Source organism: Protopterus annectens, chromosome 10.part0 (assembly GCF_019279795.1).
Source record: "Protopterus annectens isolate FY-2018-M chromosome 10.part0, PAN1.0, whole genome shotgun sequence".
NCBI lineage: Eukaryota > Metazoa > Chordata > Ceratodontiformes > Protopteridae > Protopterus > Protopterus annectens.
The window spans coordinates 672,151,444-672,177,723 of record NC_056744.1 but is presented as its reverse complement, the minus strand read 5'-3'; the positions used below and the strand labels follow the sequence as shown (position 1 = coordinate 672,177,723).

General features: G+C 37.0%; 1 protein-coding gene across 3 annotated transcripts in view; it reads left to right on the top strand.

Annotated features, from left to right (window-relative positions):
- The window catches only part of FYB2 (FYN binding protein 2), a 1,416,888-nt gene that overhangs the window by 1,160,022 nt on the left and 230,586 nt on the right, over positions 1–26,280 (top strand). For 2 of the 3 annotated variants that reach the window (XM_044085512.1, XM_044085511.1), the window contains 2 exons: positions 11,868–11,954; positions 21,411–21,415. In XM_044085512.1, the coding sequence (XP_043941447.1) occupies positions 11,868–11,954; positions 21,411–21,415 (92 nt within the window). The remainder of the gene's footprint in view (positions 1–11,867; positions 11,955–21,410; positions 21,416–26,280) is intronic. The other variant, XM_044085513.1, reaches the window with a different exon arrangement.

The window sequence follows — 26,280 nt, the reverse complement described above, 5'->3', positions numbered from 1 at the left end:
GCTCAGGCATGAGTACTCAGCTCCATTAGGCACCCTATTCAACCAAAGCCTGAGCACCAGCTTCATCCCAGCTGAATGGAGGACAACCACTGTCATCCCCTCTACACAAACATGGAGCATCCACTGACCTAGGCAATTGTAGGCCTATCAACATTCAAAAAACAATGAGCCAGCACGTATGGATCAGTCGAACCAACTTTATTGACACCAAGATTTGATAAAAAGAATCTTAATAAACAGGCATACCGGTTTCGGCCATATCATGGCCTTTATCAATGCAGTTCTATAAAAGTAAGGAAACCCGACCCCTGGTGGACCAACCTTAAATACACCAAGTTTAAAGGGGTACATATTCTTGTATAATAAACAAATGCAGTGGAACAAACAGCACCTTCCCCACATAATAATAAAAAAACTTAAACATAATAAACATATAAAATACATTAACATTGTTAAATATCATCAAAAAAATATTGTGAAAATCATATTAAACAAAAAAAGATATTATAAATTAATATGGAAAAAAATATATATATATCATGGCCAAAATGTTAGGGGACCTGAATAGTGATCAGAACAACTTGTCAGGACAGTCTCTATATAAAAACAACCTGTATATATTTGTTTGTTCTATGTGATGACAAACCTCAAAGTTTATCATAAATATACATTCCCACTTCTATAACAAGATTGGTCAGACTATCCAAAACCTGTATGTTATATACCTAGTTCTATAAACCCATAAACTCAAATCATATATCCTCTGGAAATATGTATATATCCTCCACCTTCCTATTGGTATTATTAATATGCCTAAAACCAAAATCGATGAATAATACATAATCCCTTTACATAGGTCATAATATACATACACATGACCTACAAAATTCTATTCTAACATATTTAAACCAGGTCTAAATAGACCACCCAATTGAATTATCCACCTTTGTTCCATTTGATCAAGTTTTTGATGCCATCCGGCTTTGAAACTCCTGTGAAGGGTGATCCTATCTATAACAACAAACCGAAAAATGGCCGAAGAATGCTCCAAGGTATGTTTAAACAGGGCATTAGCAACACGCTTGTTCTTAATTGCACTTAAATGTTCCCCTATTCTAAATTTGACAGGTCTGGACGTTTGTCCAACATAAAATGCAGAGCAACTGCAGGTAGCCAAATATACCACCCAATCTGTGCTGCAATTGGCAAAAACCCTTATCTCAAAAATTCGTGACGTATTTTTACTAGAAAATTCTTTGGTTTGTTGCAAATGATGACAAGCAGCACAGTGCCCACAAGGATAACACCCCCTTAGTGTATCACCACTTAAAGTTCTTTGTTGTGGTATATTTGGAACATATCTTTTATAATGTGTGAAGTGAGAGTTCATATTCCGTCCCCTCCGGTAAGAAAACTGACAATTTTCCGGCAACAACCTACCTAGAACCTCATGTGACAAAAGAATACCCCAATGTTGGTTGATGACATCCCTAAAACGATTGGTATTATTCCCATAGGTAGTCACCAACCTTATTGGTTGTTTATGATTTGTCTTATTACCATCCCTGTTATTTACTTTGTAACATAATAGATCCTGACGTTTCATTTTGGAAGTTTGACCTTCAGCTTTAACTAATAGTTGAGATTCATACCCCCTATATAGAAACCTACGCGTTAAATCCAGACCACATTCCAAATAATCTTCATCAGATGAACAAATACGTCTGATTCTCATATATTGAGATTTTGGAATATTGTGGATGGTGTGGCGTGGATGAGAACTATTAGCATGTAACAAAGTATTGTATTTGGGAAACTTGCGATATATAGTAGTCGATAAAGTATTATCTGCAAGTTTAGAAACCTTAACATCCAAAAATACAATCTCTGAAAGTTCAATATTAGCAGTGAACCGAATACCATAACTATTATTATTCAAATAATCCACAAACTGTAATAAACTTTGCTTATCTCCACGCCACACCATCCAACAATCGTCTAGCTATCTCCGCCAGATATCCAGATGTTGCAAAAATTTGTTATGTTGGTCATCATATATATACCCAGCCTCATAGTACCCCATGAACAAATCGGCATAGATGGGTGCAAAAGAAGCACCCATCGCAGTGCCCTTAATCTGCCAATAAGCCTTGCCTGCATAGTAAAAGATATTCTTCCGTAATACCAATTCAGTGAGCTTAATCAAAAAATTATTGAAGGCTAAAGAATAAAGGTTTGATTTATATAGCCAAAAGGAAACAGCTAAAATTCCCTGATCATGTGGAATATTTGTATATAATGAAGCCACGTCAAGAGTACAAAGTAACCAGTGAGATTCTAGTTGGGAATCATTAATTATATTTAGAAATTCGGTGGTGTCCTTAATGCGAGACCTAATAAACGGCAGCAAAGGTTCCAAATACTGAGTCAAAAAAGCTGACAATGGTTCCGTTAAGGAACCCCTACCTGAAACTATAGGTCTCCCAGGAGGTTGAAATGGATCTTTGTGTATTTTCGGTAACATATACAGATACTGAGAGCTAGGCTCATCCACCTTAAGTTGCACACCTACCTGTGTCGTAATGATACCCTGCTGCACCGATAGATCCAAAAAATCATCAATTTCTCTCTTAAAAGAAAGAGTAGGATCCACATTTAGTGCCATATAAAAACTAGAATCTGCCAACTGTCGTAAAGCTTCCTGATTTATATAATGAATGATCCAAAACCACAACTGCTCCTCCTTTATCCGCCATAGTTATAACTATGTTATGATTAGTACTAAGCTCAACCAAAGCTTGTCTTTCTACAGTTGTTAAATTATTTTGGGTAAGACTATATAGATTGGAAAAATGTAACTCCTTCACTATGCACTCTCTAAAAATGGACACATGTTTGTTCATGGGGGGAACAAAATTAGATTTCCTAAACCTAAAATCAGAAGATCTTTGAGTATTTTCCTGATCTGCAAAAAAGATTTTTAGGTTAAGTATTCTACAAAATTCATCAACATCTTGTAATAACTGAGTTTCTGAAACCAAAGATGAGGGTACAAAAGAAAGCCCTTTATTCAGCAGTTTGATATGTGCTGGAGAAAGTTCAAAAGAGGAAATATTATGTATGTTATCAATTATGTCACCATTTGTTGTAACAGGGACTGCAATGTTATGTTGCCGGAATCTGTTCTTATGCTTCTTACCCCCCCGCCTCCTACCCCTAACTCTAAAGGGGGGGGCTGTTTCCTTTTCGCCGCTGGGGACACCTGGCGTAAGGAACCTTCCTCATCCGTTACAGAAGAGGCCTCCTCTTCTGATGTAGTATCAGACATAGATTTATGATGTCTTAAGATGGACCTTGGTCTTTTCTTATTGTTATAGCTATTACTAGATCTAGATTCCTGAAATCTCACCGATTTATGATTTACAAAAGGTTTCCCTTTTTCATAGTCCATCAAATCACGATTAAACTTATCTTCCTTTTTGTAAGTTGTTTTTCCAATATTGAGAGGTCCTTAGCCAGGTCTGAAACTTGTTGTGAATATAACACTTCAGATTTAAATTTTTCTACCTCCCCACACAAAATTTCAATCTCTGTAAGTTGACTCTGAATAGTCCTGTCATAATACCTTAATAAACAATCAACAAGTTGCATAGATGATGAATGTTGTGCCTCCGCCCATTTCTTGGAAAGCTCACTATCTATATTGGCCACAATGGGTTGTATACGGACCCTTAATCCCCTCGGAGTGATATCCTTGACCTTGTAGGCTTTGAAAAGCTTCAAATGCCATACATTCGTGCGTAAAGCCTTCATTTGTCTATTAAGCTTAGAAAACATGTTGTTGCATTGTGATGGACCATCCAACAATAAATTCGTAGAATTCGGTCCCGATACATTATTTAAACCAAAAACCTCCAAATTATCTTGATCGGCCGAAAGACCCTTCAATAACTCCCCAATGTCCATGATGTCAAATATAAAACACTCCAAATGTTGTAGTGTAAGGACACCGAATAACCGAGTGACCTTGAAAACCAACCACAACTGATATCAGTCCATATATATAATATTGCCCATGTTAGGTGTGACATATCAACTGTATTTAAAAAAATTATTCAGATAAACTGAACCTTTTAACTATCTTACCATAAGTGGCCCAATATACAAAAAACTCTTCATCAAAAAAACTCATCATCAAAAAGACGACCTTCGTCTTATTAGGCAATATATCATATCAAATAACAAAAGTGTAATTGTAGGCCCATCAGCCTAACTAAAACCAAAAATAAAGCCAGCACCGAATGAGCCTTTCTTGTGAGCTGCTACCATAGACGACACCCATGGTTCTGTAACTGGACAGATTACACCTTGCTGTACCATTTTATCCATTTGAGCCTTGACTTTATCCTGCATAGTTATTGGAACTCTTCTTGCTGGTCTGACTACTGGAGTGATATCTGGGTCTAACTTCATGGAATACACAACTGGAAGTTTGCCCAACTTGTCATCGAAAACATCAGCATACTCTGAGAAAATGGCTTCAGAAAATTTGGAACTAGGATATGCACTTATGTGATGAACTTCTTTGGTAAAAGAAAGCAGATTCATTTTCAATCTGTCTTTGAGACCTAATAATAACTGTACTGGTGTCAGGACTACATAGAATAACAAGCTGTAACAGTTCCTGGCAAATAACATGAAAGCATCACTGAGACTTAGTTTTGAATTTTTTCACCTCCATAAGCAACAAGTTTTGCATTACTGGCCACACTGAGTTGTTCACTAGTTCTCACTTTAGCAACTGTATCTGCTGATATAAAATTACACTTTGAACCATTGTCTACTTTAAGCTCTGTGGATTTACCATTGATCTGGACTGTACAAAACACTTTGCTCTTTGCCAATAAATTCACTGCAGTAACTCTTTCACCAATCACTGAAATCCCATCTACATAAAAAGTGGACTGTTGCAATTCTACCTGTGTGTGATGCTTCTTTACAACTGTGTGGGGTTTGCTTGATTTGCAAAACTTTTGAAAATGGTTCCATTTTTTACACTTGTGACATTGCTGGCCAAATGCTAAGCATTTCTCTCTTTTAGAGTCATGATTGGCACCACAATTGTGACAGTTAACAATAAAGCTGGACTTGGGTTTTCCAGATTCATGTTTGTACTGCACTGAGCATGCTACTTTAACTGAACTGGTCTTAGAACTTTTTGGAAAACTACGTGGTTTCCCTGGTGAACCAGCAGGGGTTGTGGCTGCCATGTGCTTAGGCCTATTTCTGTTTGCCACGTGTTGCATGCTATCTACATTTGCTCTGGAGCCTACTGAAACCAAGCTCTTCTCACTTGCAAGCATACTTGTGTGTTTTTCTGTAACTTCCAGGATTTGACAAATCTCAATGGCTTTACTCAACTTTAAATCACCACCACGAAGCAAAATCTTTCTCACAGCAGCACTATTAATACCACACACGAGCCTGTCTTTTATTAACTCATGCTTTAAGTCACCAAACCGACACATTTTGGCTTTATTTCTCAGGTCAGTTATATAAGTTGCAAAAGTTTCCCCAGGTTTCTGATCTCTCGTGTAAAACAAATGCCTCCCTAATGTAATATTTGTCTGGAGGTTACACATTTCTCTGAATTTTCACTTCAAACACACTGGGTTTTCCCTTGATTTAGCCTGTACAACAATATGATGATTTTCACCTTCTCCCTAATGTACTTCTGGTACATACACAAATGAATGCTCTCAAGCTAGGTTTAGCAAAATGAATGACCTGGTGTGTGCATCTTTGTCTGAATAAGCTGCTTCTATAAAAATGTACTCTTGCTCAAATATTCTACAATTCTTTGCAATATTTTGATCAAATGCAAGTGGTAAGGGCTTTCGAAATCCATCTGTCATATTAACACATACCGGTGAAGGGCTTTGCAAATAAGCATGAACACATACACATACCAAAAACTGATGCCATTATTTTTAACTTTGCCCAGTTGAAAAAAAAAATAAAAGCATACAAAAACAACAAAACAGTGTCCATCCAAACGACCACAAATAAACACCACTAACCAAAAATGTACCACAAAAAAACACCACTAACCAGGAATGCCAATATGTTTATGGAGGAATAAAAGGTTTATTTTCCGTGGTTGCTTCCAGGATTATTATTCACAGCTGATAGCACCTCAAGGACATTTTTGGTTAACTTTGCCCAATAGCACAACAAGCCTCTGTATAACTGAACTTTGCGAAATAAGTCTCTTGGGCACTGTAATACTCTTGAAATTACAGTACTGCAAGAAATCACCTCTTAGTTTAAGAAACATTTCAAGTAACTGCATGATGCAGATCATCTGGGCAAGAGAAGCTCAGAGTCTGTAACATTTCGAAGTAATTGCACTTTGTGAATAAACTGTACATAGCACGCTGAAATCTCCCCAAAATGACAGTACCTTGCTAGGCAATTCTTTACAGTGCAAGAAACATTCTGTAATGGTGACACTTTGCGAATAGACACACCCAGCATAAGAAACTTTTCAAAATGGTTATACTTTGACTTGTACTTCATGAAATGGTTGCACTTTGCGCACAAATAACTCTTTGGAATACGTGCACAGTAATAAGCACACACTGTAAGCACTTTTACACACTTTGAGATACTTCAAATAACTCTAGTTGTGCCCTTGATACAATACAAAGTCGGAGTTATGCCAAAACACAGCACTTTGCCAAAATATATGCAGTCGCCTTACTTCATTTACGCGTAATGTGCTCTTTTTACCCTTATTTGTTTTGTTCATTTAATCTCTTTTCATGCCCCTTGTACTTTTCTTGTCTTATTCTAAATATGCCCGTTTTGCTTCAGACATACTCGTTTTACATTAAACATACTAATTTTGCTTTTCTGATGATCATTTCATCAATTACCTTAATTTTAAACATTTTGCTTAGTTAATAAACCTGTTGTGACTCCTGCTTGTTTAATGATGTGGTTTGTGCCCTTGTAATTCTCCGTTTTATCTTTTTTATAAAATAAGCAGTTTGTGCAAGTTCTCATTACATTTGATTCATTTCTGGCTCTTTTTTTGTGCTCATTTCGCTTAGTTTACCTTCACTGTCATCTCTGCACCTCATGGTTCTGAATATCATTCTCCGGAATCCTGGTTCTGACACCATGTCACTCTCCTACTTTGGACACAATAGAAGAGTCTTCTTGAGTTCTGTTCAAGTAGCTTTATTATATACAAACAAATCACAATAGACGTTTACTGACTTTGACTTAAGTAAGTTGTATACAAACTAACTACTGCAATCATACATGCTCACTCTCTAAATGGCACTAGGAATAGCACATGCCCTGTATTTATATGTGCACATTCAGTCCTTGATATGCATCGTAAAGCTACAGCACATACACTCTGATGTACATATTCCATGCTGGATTTTCATACTCTGGATAGCAGTTTGTCTTTTTTTGTTGTTCACCTACAACATGGTTTGCCATTACGTCATAGTAACTGTAATAAAATTTACCAGTGTGTGATGGATCTTGTACATTTGTACGCATTCTATACTCCAGGAGTAAGGAATACCATCAAATCCTTTTTTTGTAATCTATCCATGCCATACTGAGATTTGTGCTCTTTTATGACCTTCATTATGGCTTTGTTTAACAAAAGATAATCCTTTGTTCCATATAAATTTCTTTATTTCCTTTCTGTTATATGGTCATGATTTAATTTTTATCTAAATGACTTAATACTCTATGTGCATCAGTTCCCATATATAACTTGTATATTGTTGGGAGGAGGCAGATTATTGGACGAAAGTTTGGGTTATCTGCAGGTTCACGTTTAAGTAGGAGTATGGTTTTCTGAATTGTTAGCCAGTCCGGTATCATTTCAGGGTGTACAGATAAGTAGTTTTTACTCAAGGCTCAATCATAGTTACACGTACCTAGATATAGATGTGTGTGTGTGTTTGTGCATTTGTCTGTAGTTTAAACATTGTGAGAAATGTTCACACACACAGGATTGTCCAGCTGTGACCAAGGTGCTGTATGTTTTAGAATGGGTTCAAGAAATTTAGCTGAAGTTATTGAATTGATTTCATAATCATATAACAAGTGTTTGGGATTGGAGACCTGATCATAATTCGCAACACGTTCAGAGTTTTATCTTCCTTGCTGTACTACCACTTAAAAAAAGTGCAACTTTGATGCAAAATAAAATGCCTTGCCATCTTTTCAGTAGTGTCTTAGCTGCTGTGTGCTTAGCGGCACAACGTGCCTAGCACCTTTTAAAGATTATAATGTTTAACTAAAGGTAGACTAGACTTTGTTGCTAGTTACTGTTTACATGGGTATGCAAAGTTTCCCTAAGAGACTTTAAAGCTGGCAGTTCATTAATTCTGCATTTCAATTCTCTCTTGCATATGTTGGCAGTGCAAAGTATGTTAACCTATGTAGCAGTGCAGGGTTTACTTAATTATGAAAATCAGGTTTATGTGGAAGAACCCTCTTATAACAAGATACTTGCATATGAGCCTCACCATGACAAGGATATTTTTCCTCTTGAGTCAGGCCAGTGCACTCCATGTAAAACAGAGGATTCTGATCTTAGGCCTCTGATCGTAAATATATTATGTATTCAAGTTGTGGATGTCATGAAATTCGCCTAGAGAGTGAAGCTTCAGAAGTGCATCTTGATATCCCTGTCAGAAATACACAACTTCTCTACTTATAATCAGAAAGACCCAAACATCATTCTTTGTCATGCATGAAGCTTTACTTACTCCTGTGTACTAAGAAAAAACAGTGCAATAGCTGTGTTATATAGCTTAGAATCTAGAGCACACTAACTGGTGCCAGAAAGAGAGCAGCCACTTGAGAGCATTTGGAATCTGGTAAATACTTCCTTCAGGCTTAAACTCTCACTTTTTTAAAGCTGTTTCAGCAGCTCTCACCATTCTTCCTCTGTGGATGCCGAGTAACATTAAGGTTGAGGCTAGTGCTTAACAGCGCTGAGGGTGAGAGCAACAATTATTAAGCACCTGTTAAATCCACTATGTACCATGTACCATTAAAAGTAATGGTGAAAGGACTTTATTAACATGGAAGGTTAAGTAAAAGTTCAGAGATACAAACTCTTCTTCGGGACATAAAAAAATATACATTCTGCAGTGTCTGTACCACTTAGGTTCAGTCTTAAAATAACTTCAGACAGCTTCCTCATGAGATTCTTTAGCTGAATATCTGTAGAATGCCTCAGCCTCCTTACAGCTGTCTTTAGTCTCCCTTAGGAGGTTTCACAGAACCTCTGTTCTTGGCATAAGCTCTACTTGCATTAAGAGGACATCTTCCCTGATTTTCCAGGGCCATGCTTGTTTTCAGATTTATAGAGATTCTCTATCTTGTACACTGGCATATTTTCACTTTTGTAAAGCAGAATGATCATTTTCATATATAACAGTTTTAACAAAATTTATAATTTTTAGCACATTACAGCATTTTGTGCAAAAGTATTAACATGGCATTCAAAAAGAAGCACTGGAGTAGTCCAGTCATTTTTACTTACAACTCAATAGTTGTGTTGTATATTGAAAACATTTGCTCCAGCATTCCCTTTTGGAGAAAGATTGTATACATGTGTATTGTACCATAACAGAGGCACAATGGTGCTGGTACTCTTCCCTCTTATAAGTGTTCTTTTCTGATATATCAAACAATATGTATAATTTTCATTAAAGGCATTTATTCAGTTTAATAGCAGCTTCCTGCTGGAAGATATAAAGGTGGTATGAAGTAATATTGCTTACATAAGTAAATGTTTTTAATGCCTAGTGCCCATACTACACTGCTGTATAATGGATTATGTACTGCAGTAGGAGACGTACATCCATTTGGAGAAAACTTGACAAGCAGTGAGTAGAAGCCTGTTAATTGTTGTGGTTTATCAGCTACTACTTAAAAGCTAGTGTTACAAAGAGTACCCCACACATAATGTATTCCATCACAGATAACATTATGCATCTTACATTTTAACTACCTCTCAGTTGCCCAGATTTTTGCAGACTATCCAGATTTTGCTCATATTTTTGGTGTGTTCCTTATAAAGTTTGTGTTTTTCTGGCAAATTATTGAGGATTGATGTCACTAAATAATGGCAAACATTTGTGTTTCAGACTACAAATCCTTCAGAAAATGCATGTTATAGCAAATCTTGTTCTAGTAACTTTCTAAATTTATAAGAGCAGTATTTAAAATCTGTCCTTGATTTTGGGCCTTTGTTCCTTCCATTACTAATATGTTCATAGGTTGATAGGCAAGCACTAGGTCAGCTGCCCTTGAGGGCCATTTTAAGCCTAGCCAATTTCCCTTTTTTTGCTGGAAGTAACCTATCCCATTTGATCATAGATTGGTCTTACCCATCCCATGGTCCATAATTATTTATTAGCCCTACTTAGAATAATAGGGATCTATCATGCCATAAATAATTTGAGGGGAGTCATGCATGGAATTTAGGAGCTGGCTCTGTCCATTAGTAGTACATGGGAAAGTCCAAGGGTACATTTTCTGTTTCTAATCCATATATGTAAGTTGTGCTTGAATATGGACAGGGATGAACTTCATTTTATAGGGATGAGAAGTTTCTTCAACAACAGCGGTATCCTCTGCGAGATATACCTGTCCATCCAAACTATCCTGTTGGTGTTTCAGAAGAGTTTTATATCCCTAGACCAAGTATTTCTGATGGCATTTCACTTGCTGATGTGCAGTAAATTCATCTGTAATGGGTCCGAGGATGCCTTGTTTGCTAGATACAGGTGACCTCTTAGCGGTCTGTTGGGTACTGAGTATAGTGACAGGGCTTTGAGTCGGTCTGTGTAGGACATGTTGTTTAGGCCTTGCATCCTTTATCTCTGCCTTTGTCTAGATTTGTTATACTTGTAGGTTGAAAGGTGAATAGGTATAATAAATATGTCTACATGAAAGCAAGTAAAAATTACATTTTGCACAAGCTGGCAGGGATCTTGTGTAACAGTATTGTTTTGTCAGAAAACAATTCGACTGTGGACTAATACCAAAACAATATACTTTGACAATTAGTGCAGTATGATTCAAAAATAAAGGCCTGTATTTTGTGTTTTATATTGCATATGTAGCTATAGCCATAAAAAAACAAACAAAAAAAAAAACATACAGATTATGTAAAATTTTTTAGGTGATGTTCCACAATAATTTTGTGTAAGATATTTAGGCCTTGATAGTCACAAAGCTTTCTGCAAAGCTGACGTGTGTTCAGCTATTCATTCCGTATTTTGTCATTGAACATCTGCTTTTCATTGTAAAGGAGCATGGAACCGTATGCAATTGCTTGTCAGTTAAATATCGGGTAGTCTGTAATATTAGTTTAGGTAACTGGCAAAAGAACATTCAGTACCCAGCTGATAGTGCTTGGTAAAAAAACAAGTCCAGCACTTAATGGCAACATAGTAAAGTGCCATGAACACGGAATTAAAAAAGAACCGCCTGCCATCATGTTTACTCTTGCTAAACAACACATGGCCATTTAGCAAGCATAAAAGAAAAAGTAAACAAAATGAACAAAGTCAAAGTAGTGGAGAGGAGAAACTCTTAACCTGGAGTATCATGCCTTACAACACCCATGGGTATGCCGTTATTTCCCTGATAACACCCACTATGTTTGGTATTGCTTGCATACAGTCTGATACTTATTTACTAATTCTTTTAGAGAAACATGAAGATGAGAAATGTAAATATACAGACTGTTTTTATTTTTTCAGTGGCAGCATGATAATTAAATCTGTGTTGATGAAAGTGTTTGTTTTTTGCAGTGAGGGGAATGGGAAACACAAAATTTGGATAAAAAAGTTTTACAAAAAAGATGAACACATTAGTCCTGGCAAGGATGACAGTGGAAGGTAAGTTGTAATAAAATTGTTTCCCTGTTTCTTTGAATGTTTTGGATGCAGAATTGGAAATGTGCTGACTCAAAAGTAGGAAATAGATCCATCTGGAGTGCATTGCTTCTATTCATGCATTTATAAGGGTTTTAATAATATCCACCAAAAACAAAAAGTGTGGTCCAAACTGTAAACATCAATACTTTATCCCATATGGAAATTTTTTTGCTTGATAGAAGCAGGCTTAGAAACTTTCAGTAAAATCACGTGACAAAGTGTTTTCCCCTGGGATCTGATGAGAAGCGGCTTCTCAAAGACTTATCAGTCCTGTAAGAGTTTCATTTGTTACAGACTGTATGACGGTTCAGATGTGTTTCAAAATATATCTTTTCTTTCTGGCTTATCAATAATTATAGGAGACGCTTTCTGATAACATGCTACTGTAGGCTCTGTCTCATTTTTGTGCTTTTTTTATATTCTATACATTAGATTCCATGTAAGGATTTTAATTGTGTGGTTCTCATTGTTGAACTGCCAGTGTGCAATACAAATGACATGTTTGCAGTGTTCCTGAATCTGTAGTCATCTATACTGCTTGCTTTCTTAAACCTGATTCATTTATTTTTTTTACCGATTCTGTTCCATTCAGGATAATGAGTTAACGCCAGTCCCATCAAACATCGTGGATGGGGCAGTAGTCTGTCAGAGGGCATGCAAACGTATGTCCATCTTAGTACTACCAGTCCAGCTGCAGGCAGGCCTTTTGTTACGTAGAGGCAAACTTGATACCGCAATGAAAAACTTGGAGTGACAGCACTCAAGCTGTACACAGAAGATACCCAAACCAAGACTCAGACCAGGAAACCAGGTGCTCTCTGGCAAAAACAATAACTATTTCAACAGTGTGATACACATTTTAGGTTCACTGTATGCTGAATTCTCAACTGTCCCTAGTTTGGAGGAACATACCTGTTTTCAGGCTTGATTTACCCCTACATGTGCTGTATCTTTGCTGTACTGCCATGAGTTCAGTAAATCACCAAAGTGATTAAAAGATTTTTCTACATGTATTAGATTTTTGTTTTGAATCTTAACAGAGTTGTGAGTATGGTGTAGGTATGCAATGCAGGGTTTGAATATTAACAGAGTTGTGAGTATGGTGCAGGTATGCAATGGAGGAATGCTTATTAATCTACACATTGTTTTATGAAAAACGTTCATTCATCTGGGAAATTGTTAGTGTAATATGAAGTTCAAGCTGGTCTAAAGACTTGAGATCTATACACTGATGTAGGGTTTGTAGTCAGATGTGCTCTGAATTTGGCAGTTTTTTTTTGTAAAAGTGCTCCAGTTTGCTAATTATTGTTTGCAAAGTCAGGAGGTGCACTTAACTTTTACCTACCTTCTTAATGCAAGCTGTAGTCTGCAGTAAGGTTAGCAAAATATTCTTTTTTTCCTTTCTAAGTTTCTGGTTACTTTTACTTGCCACATAATCCATAAGATAGTGAAAGTTTAAATTTTGATTGCCCGTGATTTGTGATAATTTTACTTGTGATAATTATTTGATAGGAATGCTACGTAACAAGATGATATTAATAAGGGTACCCTTCTGAAGGCATGTGTTCCTATTACTGCGAAGGAATACATTTGAATCAACAGCAATAAGCATAGTGTTTTGACATTAAACAGTAACCACAGTTTTCCTAGCCTTGATGTCTGATTGAAGTATTGCTATGTTATAATTAATTCATTCGTTAATATCATATGAAAAAAATGAGTGTTGAATCTTCTGAGCATTTAAACGTATTAGCATTTTTATGAGGACAGTAGCCTATCATTATTGAGTATTGTAAAAAGAAGTGAGCCAAGCGGTGGACTTTTAGGTGCAGCAATAATTGTGGGTAAGTAGGAGGAGTGTGTGTTTTAACAATTCACTTTTGTTGACATTAGCTAAGGTAGCTTTTGAACCACCTTACAGTGTTGCAACCTATGCTTGAGTTAGCTAATTTAATATGAATTTGATGAGAGAGAGAGTCAAAATCTGTAGGTAATCCTAGAAAAAAAAGAGAAGCAGTGATTTGTCTTTCATTTCTTTTAGAATATAATATGTTAAAAAAGAACAAAAGTGCTGTGACCAGATAAAAGCCATGTTGTGTTGAGGATAATAAGTTACTCTTATTGACGTAATGGATGATTTCTTGATGAAATTAGTACCGAGTGGGTGTCGTGTGCAGCTGTCTGTGGATATTTGATTGGTATGTTATCAGCTGCCAGCTGATCCATTTTTAGATTGCTAATGTGTTTTGGTGTAGTCTGTACATACTTAGATGTGTTAGATGGTGGATTGTGTAGTGCTAGAAGCAGAACAGAATGATGCTTTAGTAATGATTTAGCTGCCTGTCTGAAATAAGAATTTAAATTACCTATAATAGTATTGTACTGTTAAGGGATATTATCAAGAACAGTTGAATGTAATTTTAAGAGATCGCACCTATGAGATATGGAAAGTCATTGTAGTGAATAAGGTATGTGATTAATACTAATGTTACGATAGTTGTGAATAATGCTTTATTTCCTTGTTTTGAGGTGTGTTAGTAACAGTGGGAATATTTAAAAATTCTGCACAATTTGAATGAAGATGTCTCGTCTAGTTTAGTAGTACAATGGAGTGCACTTATGAAATTAATAGAAGGACTCGTGCACTTTTTTGATGTCAGAAAACAGTGTAACAGAAATTGTAATCAAGTCATTGACTTCAAACATTTATATATATGTTTTATATATATATATATATATATATATATATATATATGGGTACATGTCAGTACATCGACAAGTTAGAAGATCGACATCCACTTCACCGACACATGAAATAATCGACACTGCAAATCACGGACATTTAACAGGTAAGAAGTTTAAATTTCGCTAATCATGCCTACCACACATGCATAACACTGCCACACGTACTAAAACATGGTAGGCATGATTAGCGAAATTTAAACTTCTTACCTGTTAAATGTCCGTGATTTGCGGTGTCTATTATTTCATGTGTCGGTGAAGTGGATGTCGATCTTCTAACTTGTCGATGTACTGACATGTACCCATATATATATATATATATATATATATATATATATATAATGAATGCGTGTATATATGGGTCTACTTTAGAATGCCAAAAACTCTATTCTGTCATGTGAGCAGACATTTTATCAGGAAGTCGATGGTTTTTTGGGATCACAGTACAGTGAAGATTGGAATATTTGCCCTTTCCTCACTGTAGTGCGATCTTGGAGTAGGAATATATATTTAGTGATTTCCTGATTATTCGCACGTGAGTGTTCAATAGTTTGATTTTTCGTTGTTCTGACATAGACCATATATATATATATATATATATATATATATATATATATATATATATATATATATATATATATATATATATATGGATCATAGCAAGTTACTAGGCACTTATAAGCCTAGCCAATAAATTAGCCCATGTTGCCATAAGTCAGCACCCAGTGCCCCTGGGACACAGGTGGAATCCCAGATGTATATTTGCTATTTCCCATCCAGTCATCCAGGTTCCTCTTAAAGAAGGATAATGAAGTACTCTGCTTGACGTGGAGAGGGAGTCTATTCCATAGATGGGGGAAGTCTCTGGGAGACAAATCTGTCCCACCAGCAAATCCTATTGATGTTGCAGACCAAGCTAAGGTTTTGCATGCAGGTCAAGCGAATGGAGTTTGGCTTATAGATATGAAACCATTTCATCATGGTGGGGTCAGAGATTGCTCTGTATGTCAGACATAGATCACTTCTGAGGATGGAGTAGAGGGACAGGTCTTGTTGCCTATTCATGTAGGATAGATTTTTGAAGCTCTCTGTTCTCCTGGTCAGGAACCTCTGTGGCCTCTCCAGCTGCTGCATGTGCTTCGCGTGGTATGTGCCGAAAGGAGTGTTGCACTAGTTATTTCTCTGGGTGAGACCCTCTTGTAGTAGGTCTACATCACTAGGGGAGTTGATGACAATGCCCAGCATGCAGTCATCTGCACACATGGTCAGCCACAGACCTCTGGTTTTGGCTTGCACATTGGAAAAGTATATCCCAAACAGCACGGGCTCCAAGACCAATCCCTGGGGTACGCCGCTCATTACGGATCTACTACTTGAGGTAGCATCCCCTATTCTGACTGAATGAGTTCTATCAGTGAGCCAGTTAACCACCCATCTGGTCACATACACATTTACACCAAGCATGGATAGTTTATCTATTATGCCCAAGTGGGGGAATAGTATCGATGACCTCGGCCAGGTCAAGGAAGGTGGCATGCACAGTCTTCCCCTCGTCCATGCCTTTGGTGACTGACAGAGTCTAGTCTACCAAATTTAACAGGCATGATCTCCCTTTGACAAAACCAAGCTGTGTGGGATCAAGTGTTTGGAGGTTGCCGATGTCCTTGTTAATGTGGTCCATGATAATGCGTTCCATAGCCTTGCAAATCCAAATCAGGCTAGTTGGGCTGATAGGTCTATAACTGTCTGGATCGGTGGATGCTCCACCTTTGTACAGAGGGATGATGGTGGCCATCCTCCACTCAGCTGAGACAAAACCGGTACTCAAGCTTAGGTTGAATAGGGTGCCCAACAGTCATGTTGGAAGTTTTGACTTCAAGACATTGCCTAAAAATGGCACTAAGCAACAATAACTATAACAAAGAGCATGACAGATGGTTGGGAGCACACTGACAATGATTTGCAGATTAGTGGGACATCCTTATAAAGTGCAAATTAAACTGAAAATATATTACCAGAGAAACTTTATGGAAAACCTCTTATGAAAAATTATTTCCTGAATAACCGTTCACATGCAAATGCACATGCAATGCTTTTTTTTTTTTTTTTTTTGCATGCAGTCAAAACTATTAATTTTTATTTATTTATTTAACATTTGTTGACTGAGGAAGTCAGACTAGGACAGAGCCTATTTTCAGCAGAGGCCTGGGGAGAAACACTCCAGAAGCATGTCTTTGGAATGTGGGAGGAAACCGGAATACACGGTGGAAAACCACATGAATGCAGGGAGGATATTCAGAGTATACACAGAAGGCACCCCCCAGCCAAGAATTGAACCAGAGAACCTCTTGCTGTAAGGGGACAATGTTAACCACTGCACTGCCCAGATGTCTTGCATACTTAGCTTATAAAATAAATATCCTATGCTCATCTAATAAAGCACAAAAAATATCAATGTCATACACAGATTAATCCCTGCAATGCAGGTGCAGTTTTCCCTTTCTTTGCTGAAACAAAATTTACTTCTGTGCTCTGAACACAAAGCTTCCAAAACAAGACAGACTGTAATTTTACAAAATGAATGTTATACTGCCATCCCAGCTATCTGGAATTTTGTAAATAATTATATGTAATTAGTGAATATTAAGATGATTTATATAGAAGTGTGACAGAAGGTGATATTGCCAGCCCAGCTGTCTAGAATTTGAATGTCATTATGCGTCATTTGTGAATGCCAGCATGCTTTATGTAAGATGCTTGTGTTAGAACTGTACGTTATGAAAAGAGCTAAAATGTAACCACAGCATGCCCTGCTGGCTTAGAACAGAAATCTATATAAACTATTGCAGTTGTGTAAATGTATATATTTTTAACAGTGCAAACTAGAACCTAGAGGGTTAACTTGCAGAACTTCAAGAAAAATAGTTGAAATTATGTTATTTTACCATTGTGCTAAAAAAGTTATCTTTCGGTTTCAGTCAACAGGAGACAGGATGTCTACATTAGAAGACACTCTGTGTTTTGCAAGTGTTTTATTGTTTTACATCTTCCAGCAGTTGCAAAGATCTGAGAGATGTGTATTTTTCACAGGGAGATGTTCAATTGCTGATAGTTTCTGGCAATGGGGGTTTAGCTAGGGAACTAAAGTCAGGTGACAAACAGTTATGTCATCAAAGCTAAACCAGCAGTAATACTTGATATTAATTTAAGAACTCTCTCAGAAGGAAACTGCATTTTGTATTTTGTCTTTGACTTAACAAGAATATCCACTCATCGCCACATCTGCACTTGCCTTATGTTTTTAGGGCACAGTAACACTTACAGACTCTGATAAGAATATAGTAAGGTGTAGCTTAGATGTTTTCTTTATCTGAGACTGTCCTGCAATGGTGTTTTAAATATTTCCTGTGATATTGAACTCTGAAGTAATCACTTACACACTGAGTATTGTCTTGTTATTTTATTAATTATTATTAAATATATTTAAACCTTTTAATTGTGACTGGTCTGTTTAGAGCTATTTAAGCTCTTAGAGTACTTGCATATCTATTTGGTGACACTGTTCAGGCCACTCCTAAATAGCCTTGCTCTTGGTCAGACTACCATTTGAATTAATAGTAGCATTACACACCCTTTGCAAAGGGCCTTAAAGTATCTGATAAGTAGTGGTTGATGGCACTGGAAACTACATTATTGTCTGGGCAGAAGGAGCATAGCTAGTGAGCCTGTGCCAACCTTTCCAAGGTGTGTGTGTATAAATCTAATCTCAAAGAGTGTGTGTGTCAGCTACTTGGGCAGGGGCACGGAGCACTAGCTGGACAGAGAGGGTACTGGAGATCTTTGTTTGGCCACTCACCTGAGATCTCAACCCTATAGCTGTGCCAGAGAGGTGTCTTATTGGGGATCTGGAAAAAGAGGGAGAAACCAGCTCCAGACTGTCTGTGATCTCTGTGTGCTGTTATGGGAAATTGCACTGTACTATGTGTGTACTTGTAATCCTTCCAGTGTGTATGTTCCCCACTGTTGCCAGTGGCGATGATTGAGGCTCCTTGGTTACTGGGCCAGTGCTGGGGCATCACAATGAATTAAATAGATTCACAGATTGTTACTAGGCTAACCACCTGGGGGACCTTTCCAAGCCCAGTCAAGTTTTTCTGAAAGGACAATGAGGGCCAGACATTTATAAGCTACCTCTGTCCATAAGGGGCATGGGTGTCAGGCCTAGTGTAAATTTCTTATTCCCCATCCACTGGTTTAGGTTGCCCTTAAACTGGGTAATAGTTGAACTCAGCTTCACACAGATGGGAAGCCTGTTCCCTACCAGGGGCAATCTCTGGGACACATCTTTCTCTCTCGCATGTTCTGTTTAAGTCACAGAAAAAATTCAAGTCCCTGTACATTGCATTTCTGGTACTTTTGACTTATGAATATGTAAGAGATTCATAAGTGATTCATACGTGTGGAATATGCAGATGTATTGTAAGCCAGGCATAGAACACCCCTCAGCAAGATACAGAAGACTGAATATAGGGAAAGAGCTTAAAGGTGCTCTGCATAAGGCAAATTTGTTACACCTTGCACTCGTTTTGTAAAGAACCTCTGAGGTTGCTCTCGTTGCTGTATATGCCTTGTCAGGTACATACCAAAAAGAGCACTGTGCTCTATGATTGGTCTAATAGGGGCAAGAACAGTGGGATAATGACCACTTTGGACCTAGATCCCATGACATTCCTTATCAGTTGTGCAACATACAAGGATTTCCTCACCATGGTGTGGTCAAAGGTAAGGCTACTGTCTACATGTGTTAATCAGATTCCGGACCACTGGATTGACTCTTGCAGGCATAAGAGTCAACTCATTCAACATATGTATGCACATCTTAAAACTACTGAACAACAAGGAGAACTTTCCTCTGAAAACAGAATAAATCTAAAGAGAAATTATGCTGCTAAAATGGAGGGAAAGCATTTAATTCAAACAAGCTGTAGAAAATTTCAGAACAGTGGGGTAGACCAAAACCCCCTCAGACTCACCTTACTAATGCATGAAAACCCTAACTCTGGCTCTAACCCCACTGTAACACCTTATCTTTGAAGAGCACTTTCTGTAACACTACCACTATTCAAATTATATTTGACGTTAGTGGCAGGGTTAATGGATCACTAAAGGAATTTTATTTTATTTTGCAGTCCTTTGTTGTCAGTGTTTAAGGTTGATGAGGTTGTAACTGTTCAGCACACTGGATATATATATATATATATATATATATATATATATATATATATATATATATATTTTTTTTTTTTTTGGAACATCGACATGGATAATCAACAAATGCCACTGGATGTTTATGTATCCAAAGGGGGTACTGTATAAAAGTGAACTCACAGCCCAAACTCCATGCCACATTAACTAAAGTCTTACTATGGCCAGCATTTCCCAAGCACGACTCAAAAAACACAGCAAGGGAAAAAAATACTTAAATTTAAGTAAATGCAACAGTGTTTATGTGTTATGTTTGTGGCTATGTAAGTATGCATCAGACAAAGAGCTATCATACATTATGTTGCTATTATTTATGTAATAACATGTTTGAGGCCTGAATAGCTATCTGTGTCTCTCTCTAGTGTCTGATCAGTTAAGCTCTTTTTACATTTACTATTTACATGTTATTACTTGCACAGTCCAAATGCCTAAAGGCTCCTTTTCAGAGGTTCAGGGAGAAGGCACCATATATGTCTGAGAAATAGATTCAAGAAATTTACCTTAAGAATGAAGCTCAAAAGATGAGTTTCTCAATTTCAAGAGCAAATGAACTTTTAGCAGCGTTTATGATTGTCAGCCCTGTCATAATTTTTTATAGCACACGGAGCTTCAGCTGCACAGATTCTTTACAAGTTTGGAACGTGAAGCATTTTACAGCTTATAAGACTGCAGCACAGTGACTAAAAGCTGAGTGCATCTCTTATAGATTAACTTTGAAACACTTCAGTCCATCCTCTTATTTAGCAGCATAAAGTGTTTTTGAGCTCTTAAAATGCTACCATTTCTCAATGAAGTTCCATGGTGGTGGTTGTGGATGCTGTAGTGAGTTTCATCACAAGTGTGTTTTTCCGTTTTCATAGAGAAGTTAGCATCATGCTTGTACTAAGATCCTTGTCTCTCATTATTTCATACGTAGCAGCCACCCAGAACAGTTTGAAGCATTTCCTTTATTTTAAAAGCTGTATGATGCTTCACACTGCCCCACCTACACACACACACACACACACACACATATATATATATATATATATATATATATATATATATATATAAATATATATATATATACATACATACATATGTGATAGAGTGAATTGTCTAACAGCTGTTCATTAAAAACAAATATGTGCACTACTTTTCTGCCTACTGCCCTATTATCTTTCAATGTTTTGAAACACTGTGTGCTCCTACACTTTTTTTTTCTGTCTGTAAGTTATAGTACATCAAAACAGTAAAGTTCCATCTGCAACAAAGAAATATGATCAGGTCTCTAATTTTAACTGTTTTTATGGTGGTCTTAAACTGGTTTTAAGAAATTCACTCGAGGTGAATTTTCTAATCCATTCACAAACACATTAACAGATTGCATATGATATGTGGGAATGTTATGCTACCTTCTACGATTTTCAGTGAAGGTGCACCCGGTTAGGGCTAACTTGTGCCATGTGAATTGGTAGCATGCGTATGTATTTTTACCTTTCCACAACATGTTTTTAAAGTTGAAGTTCATGCAAAACTATCACAGTTTAGTAAGAACTCATTGCATATGACCACAGAACTATGGCTTACAGTATCCAAATATAGACCATTTGTTCTTCAACCATACATAATGATGTTTACAGTAATCATTTAATAAAAGAAAAGAATGAGTAGAGGTGGAGAATGAAAAAATGGAAATATTTAAGGTTGATTAAGTGAAAACATAATGGGAATGGGAATTCTGTTTTGCTGGATCTGTGTAGACCACTGTTACATAAAGATTCAAAAGATGAGCTTATATGTAGATGTCATATAAGAAATTATTTTACCTGCTTGTGTCCATTGTTTAAAGTTGTTAGCATACTGGATACCATTAAATGGGTCTCTTCATTATTTCTGTACTTATTGATTGATTTTGTTTTTTAGTATTTAAAGTTGGTATGCTGACCCCTTTTCAGTTATGGCCCATTTTAGTTTCAAAATTGCCAATATGATTAACATGAAGGATTTATAAGGTATTTTGAATACCAGTATATGTCAGAACATTGGAAGAGAGAGAAACTGTTGGATTAAAGTTAAGCATTGCCATTTGGGGAAAACATGGGTGGCCACGGTGGTGCAGTGGTTAGCGTTGTCGCCTCACAGCAAGAGGTTACCTGGTTTGATCCTTGGCTGGGGTGCCTTCTGTGCGGAGTCTGCATGTCCTCCCTGTGGTCGCGTAGGTTTCCTCCCACATCCCAAACAAATGCTGTAGGTGGATTGGACATTCTAAATTGGCCCTAGGTGTGAGTTTGTGTGTGTGCGCCTTTGGTGGAAGGTTGGGCGCCGGGCTGGCAACTCGACACTGTAAAACTCCACTGCCAATCATGAGCGGACAGGTGATCTGCTGTGGCAACCGCTAACAGGGAAAAAGCCGAAAGAAGAAGATGATACATATTCAGTCAAACCTGTTTTGGTCAAAGCAGATGACACTTTTTGGTTTAACAATATAGTCATTGTGTCATTCTGATTGTTGAGAATCAATAATTCATAAAAAGAGTACTTGTAATAATTTAGAAAATTGTTGATTTATAGTGCTAGTTGGATATATTTTGGCTGAATCTGTGATAGAGACTAATAGCAGAAGGCTAAACTGGGATGATTATTAGAGGGTATACATTGCTGAATGACCTATGCACTTCTAAATATGAATATGTGTGCATGAGTTATGAGTGTGTACATGCATGTATGTATTTTATCAGAGAGATGTGTGCATAGCTTTGCATATTATATATATGAAGATCACATCCTGTATGTCAATTTGCATTTTTCTCGAAGGCTGTATCATCAAGGCAGACTTAACTACTCCTGTTTCTTCAGAATGTGGAGTATGGGAGAACTGGACCTACATCCCTGTGAATAACTCATTTTTTAAGCCAATCTAAGTCCTGCTGTGAAACATGAGTCTATCAGGGCATGCATGTTGTGTATGTGTTTTTAGGAATAAATGGACACCAGTGTATATGAAAAACGTTACAGCTATAAGACCAACATTGTCCACAACATTCCCATGTAATTACATCACATATCATCAATCATGTGTTTGAGATCACCAGTCCTTGGGATTGTCTGATCTTGGAGATGGCTTATATAATTAGCAGGGATTGTGGGGGGAGTAGAGAGATTTGATGCCCTGTAAAAATTATTAGTACAGGTGTCTATTTTTATAAAGCAGAAATACTGGGTTGTCTGCTCGCACACGTTGTTGACATTCTGATTTTCAATGTTGCGTATACTCGATTATGTGAGCAGTTGTTTGTCTCGATCTGCTATAAGGTGACATTGTAGTTAGTTGACTTTCCAATATACAGACGCAGATGCACACACATTCTGTGTCTCTCTCTCTCTCTCCCTATATATATATATATATATATATATATATATATATATATATATAGATACATATGTCTGTATGTATGTTTGTATGTATATATATATATATATATATATATATATATATATATATATATATATATATATATATATATATATATATATAAATATATAGATACACACAGTATGTATAAAATTAGAGAGAGGTGTGATATATATCTATACAATATTTAACTACGTTAAATATGACTGACTTTTATATCCTTTTCAGTGGCAACATGGTAAATGTGTCTGGCTGTGTATCAGGCTCAATGTCATGCAGGAGGCAGAGGGGGCTGTGGGAATCAATCGCAGAAGTGCTTAATGGTACACAGCATTTAACCAGAGTACATGTTGGCAAAACTCATGTCAACTACACTTGATAACCTCAATGTAATTATTGCAAAGATAAAAACTTGACCTATTTTTGATGATGTGAAAGGAATCTGTGTTCTCTTTTATCACTTTATCAGCTATCTGATGGCCACACGTAGCACTCCTTTCTATTAACCATTCAAATACTTTCTTAGTGATGGTAAGGAACATTAAACCTTTAAAATTAGAATATCTCATTGTGCTCCCTTTGTAGTCAAAATAGGGAAAACAATCCCATTTGACAGTCCTAGAAGTATTGTCCTGTCTTACATGCAGAATTACGATTGCACTTTAAACATGATATCGCTGTGCTATCCAGCACCTCCAAAATTTTGAAACAGATCTTCGACAGTGGCTTTGTCTACAGGAAGGTAAAAAAGGGGCATACTCTTACCTATTTCTAAAACATTCCCCTTAAATGGGAAGGGACATGCAGGATGTCTGAGTTCCTGAAATTGTTCCTTCTACTTTCATAATCTTCTCCCATTTGAGATGAACATTTTTCCAGTGTTTTCCTACCCTGTCCTCCTGAATTATGAGATAGTTTTTCACAACTTCTGCGACCGAGTAAAAACCATTTTCATGGCCTTGCTGATCTCCTCCAAGATCTCCATGACAGCTCCAGTTGCTGACTTCATTGGACCACTGTCTTTTGGCAAAATCCAGAGACAACCCCCTCCAACATCTAGCATTCCATGGAGGACTGCTTTCTTTAACTGTCAATGGCTTGTCTCACAGCTAGTGTTTGCCAGCTGGTCCTAAGGTTCCATGTGTGACAGACACCAATCACATTTGGCTGTGGTTCCTTGTCAAGTGCCTCAGTTACAGATATTTTGCATAATATCAGTTCAGAGCTCTACATTTTTGATTTGCTAAGGTATATGGAAGAAGTTTTAACAATGGTGGGACTTGAACTCATCCTAAACAGTAACATCTGTTGGAGATTTCCAAGATTAAATTAATAAAATGAACAAACTCAGAATGTTCTTCATTGGTACCTTTGCTGCTTCAGCATGCTTATTTGGCAATTTTAGATACACAGAATACATATATGTCTATTCCCATTAATATTTTTTCATGTTCCAAGTGACAACATTTCCAGTGCACTTCATTGTACCTTGACCATTCTATTGTATGAAGAGTATTTCCAGAGTGCCCTCAAATCCATGCACCTTAAGTACACATAAGACAGTCATAATGCATGTTGGAGTAAACAACTTGAGGCGTACCTCCCTGGAAGGTATGGAAAGAGACATGATTGACCTCTCAGAATATGTGACCAAGGTCAGAGCCAGATCATGGTCAAATGGGGCCCTAGGCAGGGTAATGGATCAGCCCCCCCCCCCCACAGCCATTCCAGAGCCCCATAACTTGGCTGTTTCTCCCTAGTTAGCATAAACACTGCTTAAACATCTTCATGTGCATAACGTTTTCTGCTTTACTTCTGCAATGATTATTTGGATTTATTTTAAAACTTTTATTTCAAAATTTTATAGCACAAACACTGATAGACATTTGCTAAACAGAGCAATACACTCTCACAATGAAAACAGACTTAACATTAAAATATCTCTGCCCTTGAAACTCACATTCATTGAAACAACATTGAAACCCACATTCAAAGAAAATGCATCTGGCCAGAGGTGGATTAAGTTTACCTTTGGGCTGTTTTCAAATCATAGGCACCTTGCACACATTTTTAAGACCATGCATACACATGTTCTTTGATTCACCTTCCTGATTCTATTAAATTATATTCCTTGTATAATGCAGCACCACTTATTAGAGCGTGTTTTAAATTTGTAGTTTTGAGTATTTTTCCAGTAAGCAATGAAACAAAGTGTATGAGCCAATAATGACAAAATTGCCCAGTTGAAAACATTTCATCAGTAAAAGTCTACTCAAACTTCTGTTGTTACAATTCACCAATATCAGTTAGCATACACAGTCTCTACAGATGTAAAAGTTGACAGAAAAATTCCACATTAGAGATCTGTAACTAATGAAGAGATTGCTAGCAACAACTTTATATTTCAGTTTCATCTACAAATTCAGTGTCCGATGCCCTTGAAGAATAAATTGCTTATGTTCCATTAAATAAATGGTAAGCTGGTAATATTGTAATAGGGAATGTATGGCATAATTGACAACAGGTTCATAGTTACTAGGCATCTCCTCCAAAGGTAGACATACTCAGGAGTGCAGCACCCCACCCCCCCCTTAAATTACAACACAGTGACAGCAATCCCTCTACATGCTGTGGGAGTAGAATCCACAGACTTCTGCATCAAAAGCAAGTATGTTACCTGTTAAGCTACTAACCATGCTTTTAAATTCTTTAGCACAGTAGTAATACCATTTGCTAAACAACAGTTGCACATTGAAAACACTTTTCATGAGCAGCACTAAACTTCCCTTTCCATAAAACTCTCCATTTCTTATAGGTTCATAGGTTCATACTAGGCTATCTGCCCGAGGGCATTTACAAGCCTAGCCCATCGTTTTGTGGCTTACG